Source organism: Hippopotamus amphibius, chromosome 9, assembly GCF_030028045.1.
Source record: "Hippopotamus amphibius kiboko isolate mHipAmp2 chromosome 9, mHipAmp2.hap2, whole genome shotgun sequence".
Lineage (NCBI taxonomy): Eukaryota > Metazoa > Chordata > Mammalia > Artiodactyla > Hippopotamidae > Hippopotamus > Hippopotamus amphibius.
The window spans coordinates 45,234,619-45,253,633 of record NC_080194.1 but is presented as its reverse complement, the minus strand read 5'-3'; the positions used below and the strand labels follow the sequence as shown (position 1 = coordinate 45,253,633).

Below are 19,015 nucleotides of genomic sequence, written 5' to 3'. Positions count from 1 at the left end.
AAGAACCTGTGGCCATTCCACAGAGGTGTGGACACAACAAATCCTTGCCTCCTTCAGCCACTAAGGTCTGCAGTCGTTCATTACCCAGCAGTAGAAAACTACAGAGGGCAGCTCCTTCTCCTTGGCAAATCTTGCCCGTCATTCACGGCCCCACCCACCTGCCACGTCCTCCCTCTTCCCCTGGTGGAAACCATCACTCCCCCTCTGAACCCCACTGCTCTTGAATCCCACCTTTCTTGTGATCCTATAGCACCCACCTCATAGGGTCAGAACAGGCCATCATGAGATGCTGGACATCTTACCCCCAATTACCCCTACTCCCCATCACTCCTCACAGACCACGAAATGGCTAATCATGTCATAATACTATCAATACCCAGAAAACCGAGTTGGGTATTATGATCCTTATTTCTCCGATGACAAAACTGAAGTTTGGACTGCACGTGACTTACCCAGAGTCACTGAAAAGGGTTGAGCGAGGCTTGGACTCAAATTTACATTCTCAAAATGCCCCCCACTTGTACTTATGGGTGTGATTAGCTTCTAGAGGGAAAGGCATTATTTTTCCACTCCAGGTGTGGGGGTTCACAGTACTGGTCCTACCCTACCATCCTGTCCCCTCACTAATGACATATGTCCCAGACCCAGGAATCCAGAGTTCTTCTCATCAGTGGCATGTCCCCATCTACCCTGCTTGCAGACACATAGGAATATTCATTCCTCGTGTCTGGCCTTCATTTTCTGGCTGGGTTACTCTGTATCTTTAGATAACCAATTCCCTTCTCTCCCATAGGACAGGCCAGAGGTGATAAGCTGGAGTAGACAGCTCATGAAGAAAGAGGCAACATGCCATTCTCTGGCCCATCTGTTCCACCATCTGGGAAGGGGAGACAGGGCAGCAGGGCTGTGGGGCCAGGCTGAGGGTCAAAGGTGAGGCTTTGACCAGCCCTCGTAGTTGGGGATGGAGAGGAAGAGAAGAAGGGTGAGATAGAATCCTTCTGTTGATGATTTGACATTTGTGGATCCCCCTTCTTGTGCCAAGGTCAGGGCTGAAGTTACAAAGAATGAGTCAGAACTGCCACAGGGAGCTCTCAGCCCATGTGACATCAGAGCTGAGATCAGAGATCATCTTAGTCACTCAGAGAAACTGAAACTCAGAGGGAGAGAGAAGTCTCCCCCAGTCATTCAGCCGGTGATAGATGCAATTCTCCTTCCCCAAATTCCAGGCCCCTCTGGCTGCCACTCTGGGATCCAGAGGACTCAGAAGCTCAAAGGTGCTTAGGGTGAGTGCAGGGGCTTTGTGGCCTCTCCCTCCTCTCCAGCTCAGGGAGGAAGGAGCTGGGCCAGGCAGGATGCAGGGTGAGGGAGCTTGTAGGAGGAAGGGCTGCAGCTGGTGGCTTCTTCTGTGCTGTCACTCAAGACAGAGGAAGGAAAACCTGCTCATTGAACTGCTCTTTTTCCCGCCCATGGAGTGACAGGACCACAGAGAGCAGAGACCACAGACATCATTCTCTCCCAGCATCTCTCCCATTTCTCATATGGGCAGACCAAGGAGAGGGTCCCTTGAAGAGGAGTCACGGCAGGAGTGCAAATCATCGATGCCAGAGTCTGGTCTCCTCTGTCACGTTGCCAGTTGTGACTCAAGGTCTGGCATGGGTTAGAAACACAGGAGTCATGGAAGGCTTTCAAGATGTGTTGAACGGACACATCCAGGAAATCTACTGGAGTCACAGCACCTCCATCTATTCTCCCTAATGACAGACCTGCCCTTTGGGGCAGCCCCTTCTCTGGGGAGGCGCTAGCAGAATTCCAAGTGTTGGTCACTGGGCACATTGTACTTGAGCTTGTGGGCTTCAAAGAGGTTGCTCAGCTCCTTCATGTAGCGCTGGTGCAGCTCGTCCACCTCTTCCTGTGAGGGATGTGGTGTCTTCTGCACCTCAATGGGCTTCCCCACTGCAAGACACAAAGGAGGGTGGTGACCCAGAGCAGGAGCCACTGAAGTTACAGGGGTCCTTGGGGTTCCCACCACAACGGTCATCCATGCAGGGAAGTGCTCTTAATGCCTCCCTTTCAATTCTCTTTTGGGTGATGCATTGTAAGATATTAGGGAACTCCAAGATTCTGATATATTAACCATACCAGCAGCTGACATTAACCAGCAATATCTGCTATAATCATCCTAACAATCCTACAGGGATAGAACCTGCTCTTATTCCTGTTTGACAGGTCAGGCAATGAGGCTCAAGAAGCTTAAGTAACTGATTCAAGGTCACATAGCCTGGAAGAATCAGTGCCAGGTTTTAAGCCCTGGGGCTGTGCTCTTAACCTCCATACCAGGTGGTTCTGGGAGCCTCAGATGCCATGATTGGAAGCACCTATATGTCTGGGGGGAGGCAGCCCACAGCCCAAGTGCCCTTCTTCCCTCTTCTCCCTCCATGCTGGCCTGCAGTGCCCCTCATTCTAGGGAGGAGGTGGGAGGCCCTATTAACTTCCTTCCACTGGTTTTGTTGGCTCAGAAAGAAACCCCCCCCCCCTTCTTCCCCTGGCAATGGCTCTGGAGGCAGCAGCTGTGAATTATATTCTTGAAGCCATTACCACACAAGCCAGGGAAAGTGATGGTGCAGTGGGATGACCAAGTCTGTATTCAATTAAGAACTAATTGGGTGGAGATGAACAGACCTCTGTCTACAAGCTTTTCCATTGGAACCTACTTGGAATCCAAGAACAAAGCAAATGAGCTGTCCAAATAGCTGAAAAGATGGTGCTAAGTCCACACACTAACACCTATGCCCATTATTTACAGGAAAATCCCGCAGGTTCTCATTCATAGCCTGCTGATTGCTCCTTTACACACAATTCTAACAGACCTGGCACGCCCTTCCCTTTATCCATTGTCTCTGATAAACCTTATGAGAGCCTCCTGTCAGAATGAAACCCTCCTTCTTTGGCATAATAAAAAGTCAAATACATTCTGATTCAAGCCTCAGCTTTGTTACTCAAGGGCCCAGGGACCTTGGGGAAGTGATTTAACTTCTCTGAGTCTTAGTTTGCCATCAAAAAAATGGGGATGATGGTCCCCGCCTCCAAGGTTGTTGGGATAACTGAGCTGCCGCATGTGAGGGGCTAGTGCAGTGCCTGGCACACAGCAGGTGCTCAGTAAGCAGCAGTGGCTACTGTTCTTTGTGTCTCTCTTAGAGTTCTCATCCCAGACTGCCTTACAGACTGCCTGTGTGTCCGTTTCCCTGTCTACAATGTGAGATCCACAAGGTCAAGGACGTGTCTGGCCCATATGCATGTCCCTTTGCAGTACACTGCCCAGGTCCCTTGCCCTGTAGCCTTCCTGCTCCCAGTCCAGGCCTTGGCTCACCCACGGTGGTGATGGGCCGGCGGTAGGGCATAAGACCACAGCTGTACTGGAAGATGCCACGGCCATAGAAGAGCGGGATAGAGACTCCCATGATCTTCTGCAGTCGGTTCTGTATCCGGCGCAAGCAGGAGTCAGGAGCGTTCTCAACCTGGTCAAATATGTCATTCTCCCCAAAGGAGAAGATCGGCACCAGAGCTGCCCTGGAGGGAGACAGGGGAAAGGGCGTGTGGGAGGTGAAAGAAGGTGCAAGCTTGTCACATAGCTCCCTGCAGGGACATAGTGACCAGGAATTGGAGCAGAGGACAGAGGCCTGGGCAGGAAGTAGGAAGCCTCAGGTGTCTCCCAGACCTGCTACAGCCTTGGCTATGTGACTGTGGGCATGTTCCTGCTCCTCTAGGTCCTGCCTGGCAGTTGTAACTTGAGAGGGAGACCAGAATGCTGCAGAGAGTCCTCCCAGATATAAAACCTCTGCAAACTGTCTGGAAAAATCTCAGCTTCCCCAGTTATCTTGTATTCTTCAAAGATGTTCCAAGGTAGCAGAATAGATATAATCAATGCCCCAAACTCCATTCTCCCAGACCCCCTGGGTGTCAGATCTAATACAAGCTTTCAGCAGTACCACCCTTGACAGTCCCTTTAATCAACAAATCTCGCTTCTAGAATCTTCTCTGGGTATTTAGGAATGAGACAGTACAACGTCACCAATATAAAATCTTCATTGTGGATGCACTAATCACCTCTTGACAAAATAGGATCTGCATTAGTCTCTGCTGTCTTCCCACCAAAATACACTCCTTGCCAATCTCCACCTGAACCAAGAGCCCTCTCCCCCAATACCCGTGCATCAGGGCGAGCCTGATGAAGCCCTTGCGGTTCCGCAGCACCAGCTTGTAGACTCCAGGCTTGGCGTTCAGTGCCTCCTGGGCGCCCCCAACAATGATGGCCAGCAGGTTGCCACCTCCCTTCCTGTTCAGAATATGAGCACCACTTTCCTTGTCTGGTGTGACCAGCCCTGGAGAGAGGAAAGAGGTCAAGTATGGTGTGAAGGGGGCAGGGAGAGTGGGGGAGAATGTGGCCTGGGCTCCACCCCTCAGGCCCCAACTGGAGTTCCCTGAGGCCTGGGACTGAGTTCTCCACTTCTTCCCAACCCCTCGCTGAGCTCATTGCTCAGCACAGAGCTGTGGGAAGTGCTTCCTCGGGTCTAGCCTCCTTCTCCAATGCTCTTAGATGAAGTACAGAATTGTTAGAAGCCCTCCCTAAAATCCCTCCTCCGTGTCTCCAGCCCTCATTCATCCTCCTGGGCTACCCAGGGGTGGGAAGACTCACCTCCTGACATGATGTAGTCCCTTAAGAAAGGTACCCTGAACCACAAGTTCAGCATCATCAGATGTGGGCAGATGCCAGGGAACAGTGAGGAAAAACCGGTGCTCTCAGTACACAGGTTGGTAAAAGCTCCAGTTGCCAGGACCCCATGGGGGTGGAAGCCAGCAAGGTAGTTCCGGGAGGGGTCCAGCTCGGCGGTCTTGACCAGCTGCAGGGACAGCAACCTGGTGAGTTGGGGCTGGATCTCAGGCCCTCCCTGATTCTGCCATCACTAGTGTGTCCTTGGGCAACATGCTCCCCGCTCTGAGCCTCAGGTTCTTAGGAAGATGGAGATATGCATTTGAATGCATCCAGGGAGACTGTGGTGCCAACTGTGTCTCAGACCCACTGCTGGATTTGGACAAATTCCTTCCCTCTCTTGTTTTTAATTTATCAAATGCGGACATTTGACCCTGTCCCACCTAACTCCCAGGACTGCTGAGAAGCTCAGGTCTATGAGTGCCTTGGAATTACCAAGACTACAGGACAGGATAATCATAATCGATATATTGAATTATAATTGGTATAGTTCATACACCATCAAGGGCCACACAGGGGTGCCACTATGCTCAAAGAGCCCTATTTTAACAAAACTTCCTATGAGAAAATTTGGCACTTAGGACCTGGGAGTGAGCATTCGCAAGATATATCTGGGGTGGTTGAAAGAGTATGCAGGCCTGGAGGCTGGCGCAAGTCCTCTTTACCCCTCTGTACAATGCAAGTGTCTCCCTGGTGGTTATCTGCTCTGCCCGTATCAGACCTTCATTGCCATTCATCCACCTCTTTCCCTGGCCATTGGCAGCTCTGCCCTGGTCTGGTCAGTCCTGCAGCATGGAGCGTGCAGCAGAGACCATCAGACATTGTAGAGGGAGCGGGAGAGGAGAGCTGTTTGTCATTAGCAGCTCCCAGGCAAAGTGGTATGAGGATGGCTCACTACTCCTCCGGACTCCTTGGTAGTCTGTCAGTGGGAGGTCTTCGTGGCAGTCCCCTCGCCTCCTCCAGCCCCGCGGAACCCTACATGTCTCAGTCATACGCGAGTGCATCTCCATCCACGTTGGCCAGGCTGGTGTCCAGATTGGCAATGCCTGCTGGGAGCTCTACTGCCCAGAACATGGCATCCAGCCCGATGGCCAGATGCCAAGTGACAAGACAATTGGGGGAGGAGATGACTCCTTCAATACTTTCTTCAGTGAGACAGGCGCTGGCAAGCACGTGCCCAGGGCAGTATTTGTAGACCTGGAACCCACAGTCATTGATGAAGTTCACACTGGCAGCGACCGCCAGCTCTTCCACCCTGAGCAGCTCATCACAGGCAAGGAAGATGCTGCCAATAACTATGCCCGAGGTCACTACACCATTGGCAAGGAGATCATTGACCTCGTCTTAGACCGAATTCGGAAACTGGCTGACCAGTGCACAGGTCTTCAGGGCTTCCTGGTTTTCCACAGCTTTGGTGGGGGAACTGGTTCTGGGTTCACCTCCCTGCTGATGGAACGTCTCTCTGTCGATTATGGCAAGAAGTCCAAGCTGGAGTTCTCTATTTACCCAGCTCCTCAGGTTTCCACAGCTGTCGTTGAGCCCTACAACTCCATCCTCACCACCCACACCACTCTGGAGCACTCTGATTGTGCCTTCATGGTAGACAGTGAGGCCATCTATGACATCTGTCGTAGAAACCTCCATATCGAGTGCCCAGCCTACACGAATCTTAACCGCCTCATGAGCCAGATTGTGTCCTCCATCACTGCTTCCCTGAGATTTGATGGAGCCCTGAATGTCGATCTGACAGAATTCCAGACCAACCTGGTGCCCTATCCCCGCATCCACTTCCCTCTGGCCACATATGCCCCTGTCATCTCTGCTGAGAAAGCCTACCATGAACAGCTTACTGTAGCAGAGATCACCAATGCTTGCTTTGAGCCAGCCAACCAGATGGTGAAATGCGACCCTCGCCACGGTAAATACATGGCCTGCTGCCTGTTGTACCATGGCGACGTGGTTCCCAAAGATGTCAATGCTGCCATTGCCACCATCAAGACCAAGCGCAGCATCCAGTTTGTGGACTGGTGCCCCACTGGCTTCAAAGTTGGCATCAACTACCAGCCTCCCACCGTGGTCCCTGGTGGAGACCTGACCAGAGTACAGCGAGCTGTGTGCATGCTGAGCAACACCACAGCCATCGCTGAGGCCTGGGCTCTCCTGGACCACAAGTTTGACCTGATGTACGCCATGCGTGCCTTTGTTCACTGGTACGTGGGTGAGGGCATGGAGGAAGGAGAGTTTTCTGAGGCCCGTGAGGACATGGCTGCCCTTGAGAAGGATTATGAGGAGGTTGGAGCCGATAGTGCTGAGGGAGAGGATGAGGGTGAAGAGTACTCACCTGACTACTGCAATTTTACACTCTTGTCTTACAACTGTCTTGTGTTCTCTGAAGCTGCCCATTGTGGCCCTATCTTGTCAATAAAAGTGACATTTCTATTTTCAATGTCAAAAAAAAAAAAATGGTATGAGGATGGAAGGGGCAGGCTTCAATGGCAAAGACTACTGCCAGGGGCAGGGATTGTGTGTGTGTGAGACCAACCCCTTCCCCATTCTGCCAGGAACTGCAGGGCCCATCCTTTACAGAGCCCTGTGCTCTGGGAGGCACAGCCATCAGAGTTGGAGGCCTTGCAGCCCCTGACCCAAGCCTTGAGACCCTGGCAGGAGGCTCCCTGACAATTCTGCACAGACCCTGCAATGTGCACTTCCAGGTGCAGGCAGTCCATTTCACTCTGGCTCAGCTTTGGCACCGTGAAAGTTCACCCTGTCACTGAGCTGAAATTTTCAGAATGACCCTGAGAATTCTTGTTGCCTTCGGGCCCCAGAGGCCTGGCTGCCCGCTCTCAGAGCAGCCTGGTGGGACCCAAGAGACAACAATGGGGGTCTGAGCCTATCTGCCCTACCCAAACTGAACAGCCCCAAATTGTCCTGTCCTTGATCTGGACTTGATCTCTGCAAACTCCCACCCTCCCAGTATGCCCTCCGGTTACCCTTGATCCTTTGCAGAAAGGCATAGGTGGAGATGTCATTTCTTCCCAGATGAGGACAAACCTCTTCCACTCATTCAGTGGGGATTTACTGGATATGAAAATAAGGACAAGCAGAGCTATTCCTGGTTATTCTCATGGGGAAAGGTGTTTCCTTAGGAACCCATCTCGGTGTGTTTCTTTAAACATACCTGGCTCCCCTCACTGAAGCATTTGCTTATGAATTCTCTTTCTCAGCTAGTGGGAAAATAATTTCATACAACTTCCCTAAAGGCAACGAGGCAATATTTATCAATATTACAACTGAAAGTGTAACTGACCTTTTAAGCCAGCAACTCCAATGCTGAGGAATTTAGCTACGGAATTTCTCACACTTGTGCAAAATGACATCTGAACAAGATTATTAACTAAAGCATCATTTTTTGGTAATACCAAAACTTGGCATTCACTCGAATGTCCATCAACAGGGCCCTTTCAGACAAATTATGGAACATTCCCTCATGGGCCTCTGGGTAGCCATAGGGATGTATGACACAGCTCTTCCTGTCCTGATAGGGGAAGATGCCACAATCACTTGTCAGGTGAAAAAGCAAAGAGCAAGACAAGGTGTGCAGAATGTCACCAGCTGTGCTAAGAATGGTAACAGGAGGTGGAGGCAGCTCCTCCTGGGGGAGACTTTGCCTGATTCTCCACCATTAGCTCTTTAGGAAAGCTAAGGGTGAGGTTAGAAAGTTCCAAGACACAGAGACAGTTCCCTAATTTTGCTTGACATTCACCACTAGATGCTAGTTCATAAAATCACAGTAAGAACAGATGGAGGCTCAGGAATCCGCATGCATGTGTCAGGGAGTGCAGAGGCTGGTGAATGTGGGGGAACTCCAGCAGAATGGGGACTCCTTACCTGGGGCCCCCTACCTCCTGGCCACCCTAAGGTCCCTGCAGGGCCTGCACTGTGAAAGCATGTGGATGAGCTGCAGGGTCTCCAGGGAGATGGTGGGGTCCAGAATCTGCAGGCCAAGGTGTCATCCCTGCAGGCTCCCAGCCCAGGACAGGCAAGTTAAAGTGCTCACCCCCTCGCCCGCTGCAGGCCACCTGGTGATACTGCCCATCCTCTGCTGGTGGCGATCCCCCAGGCCTGCAGCGGGCAACAATCCTGAACACTGTGCACATGGAATTTCTGCAAAACAAGTCCAGTGTTCCCCAAGTGTCAGTAGTGCCAGGGTTGAGGAAACCCTCCTGTGGAGCTAACTGTCTGGGAGAGGAGCAGGGGAATGGTGGAGAGGACAGGCACAGAGCCGCTCAGCATCATTTTCTGCAACTGTCAGCAGCTCCATCTGTAAAAAGAGCCAGATGCTGTCCTTTGGAGGCCCCAGGATGGCAGAAAGACAGCCCCCTAGAGAGCTTTCAGTTGAAGAGGTCAGTTCTGTGGAACGGCCTGCATTGGCCTCTGTTACCTTATCCTTAAAAACAGCTCCAGCCTTATCTCCAGGTGCACCTTCTGCTTTAGTCACACTATTGCGCAGAAACCATGCAGGCTTCTGGGCCTGCACTTGCCCTGTTCCCTTTGCAGGCCACCTTTCCTTCCCTGGTAGACTCAGGATTCAGCTCACAGCGTGGAGTGAGACCACAGAGCCAGAGCCCACAAAGCTCTACCTGAGGCCTGAAACTGCTTATGGTTTTCTTTGGCTTGGTGGCTGATGTCACAAATACTCTCAGACTACAGGCCACACTTTCCCATGGAAACCCTGGCCTTCCTGGCACAGAAGAGCGAGCCTGGGAAGAGGAGAGGGAGGGATGGGAATTCAGAATCTCAAAGCTCAGAGGTCCTGGGGTGGGGATGAGGGACTCTGCCCAGGAAGTGCCCGTAGCTCCTCTAGTGACCCAGCAAACCCTGCTCGTTTCTGCTAACAAGGTCCAGGGAAGGCACGTGGCAGAGGAAGCAGATATGGGGTCAGGGAAGACTGCACCGACCTGGGCCACTCAGGTTAGCTCAGCACTGCCCATTCACTCTGCCCTTCAACATCTATCACCCCTAATGCGCATGGAAGCCTCTGCCAGCCAAATTCCCACCCCTCTCTGCCCAGACTTGCCCTGCCCCACCCCACCTTTGCCCTTTGCCCAGGAGGCCCTGCTCACTGGGTGCTAAGGGCTCCTGCACCCCAGTTGTTGCCCAGCCTTTGCTAGTTCTTGCTGGGTCCCAGGACTCTCAGAAAGGAGCAAGGCAGGAGCTCTGACTCTGCAGCTGAGTGCCTGTGACTTGGCCAAGCTGTTACCCTCTCTGAGCCTGTTTCCTCCATTCCCTATCCCTTTACCAGCTGGGGACCTGATTCCTGGAGGGCCAGGAAGACGTGGAGCTCCCAGATGGGGTGGGAGAAGCCATGCAGGTGTGAGGGTCAGAGCAGCTGGACTCTGGGATATCAGAGTCCTCCCTACACCCACAACCATGCCCAAGTCTCCCTAGAATCCCTAGTGATTCAGTAAAGTAATACAAACTACTAATTTACTGAGAACATACAAAGTGCTTTACCCGCTGTCTCATGGAATCCACCCAACCCAATGATATATATGGCATCATCTCCACTTTACATATGAGGAAACTGAGGCTCAGAGAGACTGTGTAACTCAACCATAGTCACACCAATGTTATGCTGCAGAACTGATAATAGAACCTAGTCTGTTTAGCTCCAGAGGCCACACTCTATATATTTCTTCTCTCCTGTTTCCAGAGAAGGGCCACCTGCCCCTGCCTGACACCTCTCTAGGTCCCCATTGCCTTCCCTATCCTATCTGGTCGATAAATCATCCCTGCTCAATTGCATATATCCAAGACTTTAATCTGTCTGGGATTCAGGAAAGGAGCCAAAGGTCAGTTCACTCAAATCAAGGACTCTGCTCACTCAGGACTGAACTTTGGGTCCAGGGTCAAGTGTCCAAATGGCCATGAGGTACCCTGAGTCAGAAAGTCAGAGATCCAAAATCATTTAGGTGGGAGGGATCAGCGTGCTCACTGGATACATTTGTAAACTAAGACTTAGAAGGAGGCAAGGCCTTGTCCAAGGATGCATAACATACCACACTGAAGGGCAGATTAGAGAATCTGAGAACAAGTCCACGGTCCTCTCCCCTGTCCCTTTAAACTCACTCAGTGTACAAACTTTAAACCAGTAAAAGAGCTTTTTATGTGACCTTTATCATATCCTCGTCCCTCTCTAGGGGTTAGTCTCCTCACCTCATGAAGTGTGGGGCTAGATGGTCTCTTAGGACCTTAAGTTTATTAACTTCACCCCCAAGCATGGCTGCTGAGGGGTTTACACCTGTGAGATACATACACGTGCACACTATACAGCCCGCAGGGCTCCTTCAAATCCTGTTCATTCATCAGTCCTCATATTTACCCCACATCCTTACAGGTGGGAAACCATGGCCAGATAGAAGCTGGACTCTTCCCCAGGCCACATAATGGTGGAAGCCCGGCTCCTGCCTCCCTGCCCAGTCTTTTGCTCACTGCACACAAGGCCATGCTTCCCCATGGACGCATGAGACACTATGGTTCTGGCCACAACCCAGCCAGTGCTATTACTTACCGAGATGGGGAAATAGTCCTTCATGTACTTCCATATGACCCAGCGCCTTAAGGCCTCAATGCGCCTGCCCCCCTGCCATGGCTTGTCTTGGTCCAGGTACCACCAGGTCGCATACAGGATACTGAAGATCCAGAATCTTGTGAACAAGAGGCCTATGAAGACTGCAATGCAGATCTGGCCTGGGGAGGGAAGCAGGAACCATCAGTAGTCAGAGGCGTGAAGGAAGGCTTCCTCCCCACAGGCCCAGCACTAGAAGCACTGTCCTGTCCAGCCCTCACTCCCTCTGATGCCTTCAAGGAGGAAGGAATGCAGCCCATCCAGTGTCACCCTGGGAGCCTGCATGTGAAGCCAGTTCAGCCTAATTCCAAACTCACTCTTTCCCATGGCACCAGGCTGCTTATTCACTCCACTCTCCCCCTCTACCTCCCTCTCTGTCCAGTAAAGTAGTCTGTATTCACCCAGTGCTCAATAAATGCTTGGGGAGAAGTGCCTAGATTAACGGTTTCTAGTTTCCATCCTTTGGGACCCCAGACAAAAAGGAGACAGTCTCTCTGCCTAGCCCTCTCTCTGTCCACTCTCTGCCCATCCTTCCATAGATAAATCCTGCCAGATCCCCCCCTCTAATTAAAGGCCTTCCATGGCTTTCTCATAACTTTAGAAACAGCCCATGTAGCTCAGCCTGGCATTCAGGCTCCCCATGGCTGGCCTGATCCCTGTCTTGCTCCAAGCTCACTCACCCACATGCACCCCATGCTCTGGCCACATGAAACCACTCAATGTGCCTACACTGAGAGACTGAGTTTCAATCTCTTAGCTTTTGCTTATGCTGTTCCCTCTGCCTGTCATGCTCTTTCCTGCTGAAGGAGGGAGGAAGGAAGAGGCCAACCTGTGGCTGGTTCATGGGTTGGGGCGCAGCATGGCTAAGACCAGGCCAAGTGAGGAAATACTTTCTTACCGACGATTCCAAGTCCCTTGCCGCAAGCTAATGCTGTGGGGCTGACCCTAGCCTGATGCCAATGGACCATCACTCCCAGAGATGGTTTCTCCCTCCCAAACCCATTCCTTCCACTCAACACCATGCACTCACACTCCTGCAAATATCAGCCTCCAGTTGTATTGCATTTGAAAGTAGGGTAGACTGGGTCTGTCATTCCTGGCAGGCTTCCAGGAGAAGGGGACTTTTGACCCAGTCTGAACAGTAGTAAATTTCATAAGCCAGAGAAAATAGGTTGAGGCTCACAGATGTTCCCTTCACACAGAGCACCTCTGATGTGCCAGGTGTTGGTGGTTCAGCCGTGAACAACAGATAGAAATTCCTGCCCTCGTGGAGCTGACTTTCCAGTGTTGTGTTTGGGGCACTTTGTTGTTGTTGTTGTTGTTGTTTTAATATCTATGGTGGTAAAATATACGTGAGATAGACTTTATCATCGGAACCATGTTTAACTGTAGAGTTCAGTGGCATTAAATTCATTCACGTTGACCATCATGACCATCCACTTCCGGAACTCTTTTCATTTTCCCAAACTGAACCTCTGTACCCATTAAACAAAAACTCCCATGTCCCCCTCCCACAGCCCCTGCGGAACACCATTCTCTTTTCTGTCTCTATGAATTTGATTAGTCTACGAACCTCATATAAGAGGAATCATAAAGTGTGTGTGTGTCTGTGTGTGTGTGTGTGACCAGCTAATCTCTCTTAGCATAATGCCCTCAAGATTCATCCATGTTGTTGCATGTTTCAGAAACTCCTTCCTTTTTATAGCTGAATATCATTCCATTGTGTTATTTGTGGCATTTTCTATCCATTCATCCATCAATGGACCAATGGACACTTGGGTTGCTTCCACCTCTGCACCTTATTTTAAAATAGTACTGAATTAGTCACTAATAATGAAAAATGGGAAGGCTTCACACTCAAACCCAGACATCTGGCGTCTCTTAAACAGCCCTGAGTAATGGTAGCCCTGAGTCACTACAATCTCAGGCAGCTCCCCCTCCAGGCATCTCCCCTCCTTCCCAGGCCTGCTGGCCAGCGGCTGCTGGAACCCATGCTCTCACATCAGCCTTGTGATTCCTGGAGGAGGCAGGAAAGGACGAACCACATTTCTTGTGAGTTGATCACTTTTTTGTTTGCCTTAAATATTTTTTAATAAAAAACTTGAAAGGGAAAGTTGTAGAAGAGTGGGAATAAAATGCCGCTATTTTCATGAAAAAGAACATGTCCACACTTGTGGATGCTCACACATAGAGGATGGAAAGACCCCTGCAGATCTGGAGGGAGGAGGCAGATGCCAGGAGATAAGGTATAAGGATGGCTGGGTGGTTGACTTGGATTTTTTTTTTTTAACATAACACATATTCAATGTGAAAAAAATTATAATGAACCTCAGCTAGGACTCTCTGCCCTTGGGCAAAATCAAAAGTCTATGTGGGTCAGGCTTCCCTGGTGGCGCAGTGGTTAAGAATCCACCTGTCAAGGCAGGGGACATGGGTTCGATCCCTGGTCTGGGAAGATCCCACATGCCAAGGAGCAACTAAGCCCGTGTGCCACAACTACTGAGCTTGTGCGCTAGAGCCCGTGAGCCACAACTACTGAACCCACGCATTGCAACTACTGAAGCCCATGTGCCTGGAGCCCGTGCTCTGCAACAAGAGAAGCCACTGCAATCAGAAGCCTGCGCATCGCATGGAAGAGTAGCCCCCACTCTCCACAACTACAGAATGCCCGTGCTCAGCAACGAAGACCCAGTACAACCAATAAATTAAATAAATAAATAATTTTTTTTTTTTTAAAGTCTATGTGGGTCATCCCCACTTTCAGGAAACTGCCTCTAGAGAATAAAACTGAGTTGTTAATAGTGGCTCCCTGGAGGGAATTCCCTGGCAGTCCAGTGGTTAGGACTCTGTGCCGTCACTGCTGCTTTCACACAAGCCACGATGCACATGGCCAAAAAAAAAAAAAAAATAGTGGCTCAGTGGAGGGTAGGATGTGGGGAATTCTTTTATTTTTAGAATACACATTTTGTTTTGATGTGTTACAACATTATGTATTCTTTTTTGTAACTAACACAGCATGTTAAGGTTAAGAAAAAACCTACACAAGAGGCACTTGCACTTAACAGAGAGAATTCCCCACCATCCCCCTCACCCCGGGCTCACTCTCTAACTCCTGTCAGCAGATAAAACCCAAACTTGGAGATCTTTTCAGTCCCTTAAGAAGTGAGACACCTTCTTTCACCTCTAACACCAGGAAGGAAAAATGTAAAACCCCACTTTACAGAGGCCCAGAGGGGTACGCAAATTGACTAAGGTCCCACAGCAAGCTACTAGGATGGGACCTGACATTCAATTCTACTATTTTGGCTACATCAAGCTCCCAACATTCACGCATTCAATAAACATTTATCAACACCAACTCTGCTAGGAGCTGAGAACAAGACCAGCTGTTTGAATGGAGCTTACTTACCTTCCTATGTGAGGTGTGAGTTATAGAGGAGAGGAAAGGAAACAGAGTAAACATATCACCCATTGGAAAGTGTTTGTTTCTGGGCCTGAGTCCTTGGTGACAGGTCCTAGTTGATTCTCTGGCCACTTCTTTGCCCCTCCTCCAATGCTTGTTCTATGTCCAGTGTGAACCCGCTGTCACTGGGTGTGTGGTGTTAATTTCCCCACTGGAAGCCCTAACTCTCCTGCCAGCCTTTCGATCCTGCCCCCTGGACCCAACTCCTAAGTATCTTTGAAAAGGGGTCCCTTTTCTCTACCCATTGCCAGCCACCCTAGACCAGGGGAGGCAATCTTTTTCTTAAAGGGCCAGATTGTACATATTTTATACTTTGCAGCTCTATGGGACAACTTGGAAGATATTACATAGGCATGTGATCACTTAAATTAGGCAAGCATTTAAAATGTAAAAACTATTCTTTGTTCATGGGTTGTACACATGCAAAAACTATTCTTTGTTCATGGGTTGTACAAATGCAAAAAATGCATGGGCTGGATTTGGCCCATGCCACATACGTTGGTGACCCCTGATGTAGACTGTGGCTGCGCCCTGTCATCAGTCTACCCCCACACCCCAAATGCAGCAGCTCCATAGACTTCAGGCACTGAGACCTGTCCCACAGAGACTGGACCTTGTCACTCCTGTACCTAAAGCCCTCCTGGCACTCCCCTTTGTCTCCAAGATAAGGGACAAGTTACAAGCTCCTGTTCCTGACACCAGTGGGCCCAGATCCCTTTTCTCAGCCGCTCTCCCTCTAGCTGCAGGCCCAGAGCTACTTGACTTCTCTGCGCGGCTCTTGACACTCCCAGTATCCCGGGCTGGGCTGGGGGTAGGTGCAGCCAGTCACACACGCTCCTGCTGGCAAAGCTCCCCCAAGGCCAGCGGGACCAGATGTCCCTCATTCCCTGTGATCTGCAGGCCTCAGCCCACCTGGCTCTGGGCCCCCACTGCCCTTTGCCCAGGAGCGAAGGGACTTGTCACCGGCCCTGGAGGTCGCCCTCCTCCCCCTGCTCCCCACTTCCTCCCACACCCTCAGCCCTCTCTCCTCCCTCTGTCTCCTTCCCTTTCCTCCCCTGGCAGTAGGAGGAGCCCAGGCCTACAGCCTTGGACATGTAAGGCCCTTAGCTTCTCTGTTCATCTGCGTAATGAGGGTAACCAGGGATATTTTAAATGGTTTAAGAACCCTTAGGGCAGAGACACAGGTCAATCATCAGCGATGTTAGGGGCAAGGAACTAGAGGGCTTGCTTTGCTGGGGATGAATGCTGCAGCTGCAAAATTTCAAGCAGGTTCTGAGGGAGGACCTGGGGTGTGTGTATGGTATTGTGTGTGTGTGTGTGTGTGTGTGAAATGGCTGTTGACTAGCCTGTAAAGAGTATGTCCATAGTTTAGCCCCCGTATAGTGGCATCGGTGTACAGGCTGAACACTAGCCCTGGGGGGAGCAGTTCCTACCCAGTCAGGTAAGACGAAGAATCCCATGGCCTCCCATCCCCCGAGCCCAGCCCGCCTTACCCAGAGCCAGAAAGGAGAAAATCCACTGCAGGACTACGAAGGTCTGCATCCTGCGCTCCCATGGCATGGACAAGGGTGCAAACTTCACCATGCTGTCTCCTTGGGTGATTCTGGAGGCTTCTCTGAGGCCTGCTGTGATCTGAGGCACCTACCGGTTTTCGTTGCCACCGGAGGTTGAGTAAGCATTAGTGGTCGGGGAGAGGTTGAGTAAGCATTAGTGGTCGGGGAGGAGGGTGCCCCACCCCGGCCTGCCCAGCCCAGTTCCTCCCTGTCCCCGCCCTGGCAAGGGTCTGTTTCCTAGGAGAAACCTTTGAACCCACCTGCCCTGGAGCCAGTGAAAGGAAGGAGGAAAAGAAAGAAATTTGCCTCCTCAAGCAATATGTTATCTGCCAGATGCCCTTCTCTGTTTGCTTGAATCTTGCCCTCCACTTGGCAGGTAAAGCACTAAATAAAGGGCTATCCTGTCCCACTTCACCTACCCAACAACCTGGCTGCATTAACTGTGTCCTCTCTTCTGCCATGTCCACTCTTCCCCTCTAAATACGCAGTGATAGCTCCCATCTAAAAATCCCTAGGCCCCACCGTCTCTTCCACTTCCTGCCCTATTCCTCATGGAAGAGCCTTCTGCGTTCCACACCCTCCCCTCCCATTCTGTCCTCCCTTCTCCAGACTTCAGATGCCGCTGTTCCATGGAACTGCCCTTGAAAGTTCACCAATGGCCTCCATGCTGCTGAATCCAGGGGTCCATTCCCAGCTGTCATCTCAGCTCTCACCTCTCAGCAGCCTTAGACTCAGTTGGTCCCTCCCTCCTCCTTGAAAGCACTTGGCCTATAGACGCTGCACTCCCCTGGTTTCCTTCCTGCCCCTCTGGCTGCCCCTGGGTCTCCATTGTGGCTCTTATCCTTCACCAGGCTTAGTGTTGGAGTGCCTTCTGCACCCTCAGTCCTTGTGAAACAGGAAGGAAGGGGGCAGGGCACAACCTTTAAAAGAATGACAAAGCCCGAGGATACGACATAAACTGATTAAAACCAGATAGGATCAAGATGGCAGACAGTAGACTTCCACTAGACTTGGGTGAGTGTGTGTGTGTGTGTGTGTGTGTGTGTGTGTTTAATTACTGGCCGCACAACGTGGCATGCAGGATCTGAGTTCCCCAACCAGGGATCAAACCCATGCCCCCTGCAGTGGAAGCACAGAGTCTTAACCACTGGACCACCAAAGAAGTCCCTCCACTAGACCTTGAGGCTCAGAATATGCTCATTGTAACACATCAGCTAGCTAAATGACACACCCACAGGCACCATGACAATTCAAGGCCAAACATAAAGGTCAAAAAGTGGACAGTGGCCTAATTTCTGGAAATCCCCACCCCTTCCCCAAAATAGCTGGAATCTCCTCCTACTCATTAGCCTATGAAATTACACATTCCTATAAAAACTGACAACTCCATACCCCGGGGCCACTCTTGCCTTCTGAGATGGCTCACACTCTGCCTGTGGATTGTTTCTCTCTAAATAAATCCACTTCTTACCTATCTGAATTCTTTCTGTGAGGAGACATCAAGAACTTGAGCTTCATTAAGTCCTGAGACCAGGTGTGTGATCTCAGTTAAGAGCCTGTGGGTTCAAGTCCCAAGCAGGGTTTTGGCTGGGTCGAGTGCTGGCCAGTGGGTTCAAGCCCTAATCTGAGTTACACAGTTTCACTTGGACCCTCCCTCTTCTCTCCACCCTCTCTCCTACAGAGACCTCACCTAGGCTCATGGCCTTGGAAGGACAAATACTTCCAAAAGGCATCTCCAGCCCTGAATTCCCCCTGGGGCTCCAGACTTGACTCTCTAGGTGGCTACTTGATATCTTCCCTGACAGCCTGCTCAGCACCTCCATCACAGCCTGTCTAAAACTGAACTTGACTTCCCCTCACCTGCCCAGCCTGGCCTTCCCTCTGCTCTTTGCCATCTTAGGAAAGGGGACTCCAGTGACCTGGTTCCTCAGGCCAAAACGTTAGAGTCACACTAGGCTATTTCCTTCCCTCTTCATCCAACTCTCTCAGTCGGTTCTCCTACATCTCTCCCTTTAAATGTACACTTTCAACTGAAATATATCAAACATACAGTAAAAGGCACAGATCCTAAGTGTAGGAGTGATACACTGTCACGGAGTGAACATACTGGTGTGACCTCTACTCTGATGGACAGATAGAACCTGACCAACACCCATGTCCTAGCCCATCACTTCGCTCCTCCCCGAACCTCACAACAGCCTCATCTCTGCTTTGAACTTTATCATAAGTGACTCTTACACAATACACCTTTTGGGACTGACTCTTTTGGCTCAAGATTATACTTGGAGAGTCACGCAAACTGTGTATTTGTAGTACGGTTGTTCTCATTGCCATATAGGACTTCACTGTGTGAATATGCCACAATTCATCCATTTTACTGCTGGGAGGCAGTTAGGGTGTTGCCTGTTTCTGGCTATTGAGAATTGTGCTGCTATGGGCATGCTTTTCTTTTTTTGTGTTTTGTTTTTTTTTCTTCCCAATTTTTTTGAGAAAAAAATAACATATACCTTTGTATAAGTTTAAGGTATACAGCATGATGGTTTGATTTGCATATATTGTGAATGATTACAATAGATTTAGTTAACATCCATTGTCTCATATAG

General features: G+C 50.5%; 2 protein-coding genes across 2 annotated transcripts; one reads left to right on the top strand and one right to left on the bottom strand.

The window, feature by feature from the left end:
- Positions 1–1,798: 1,798 nt before the first annotated feature.
- On the bottom strand, positions 1,799–16,443 carry MOGAT2 (monoacylglycerol O-acyltransferase 2). The gene is made up of 6 exons (XM_057749818.1): positions 16,353–16,443; positions 11,340–11,518; positions 4,694–4,898; positions 4,205–4,379; positions 3,368–3,567; positions 1,799–1,953 (listed from the first exon to the last, which is right to left on the bottom strand). The coding sequence occupies exons 1-6, from the start codon at positions 16,441–16,443 to the stop codon at positions 1,799–1,801; spliced, it is 1,005 nt and encodes a 334-aa protein (XP_057605801.1).
- On the top strand, positions 5,767–7,784 carry LOC130860151 (tubulin alpha-1 chain-like). Its single transcript, XM_057748015.1, has 2 exons — positions 5,767–7,215; positions 7,775–7,784. The coding sequence occupies exons 1-2, from the start codon at positions 5,864–5,866 to the stop codon at positions 7,782–7,784; spliced, it is 1,362 nt and encodes a 453-aa protein (XP_057603998.1). The 5' UTR covers positions 5,767–5,863.
- Positions 16,444–19,015: the final 2,572 nt, after the last annotated feature.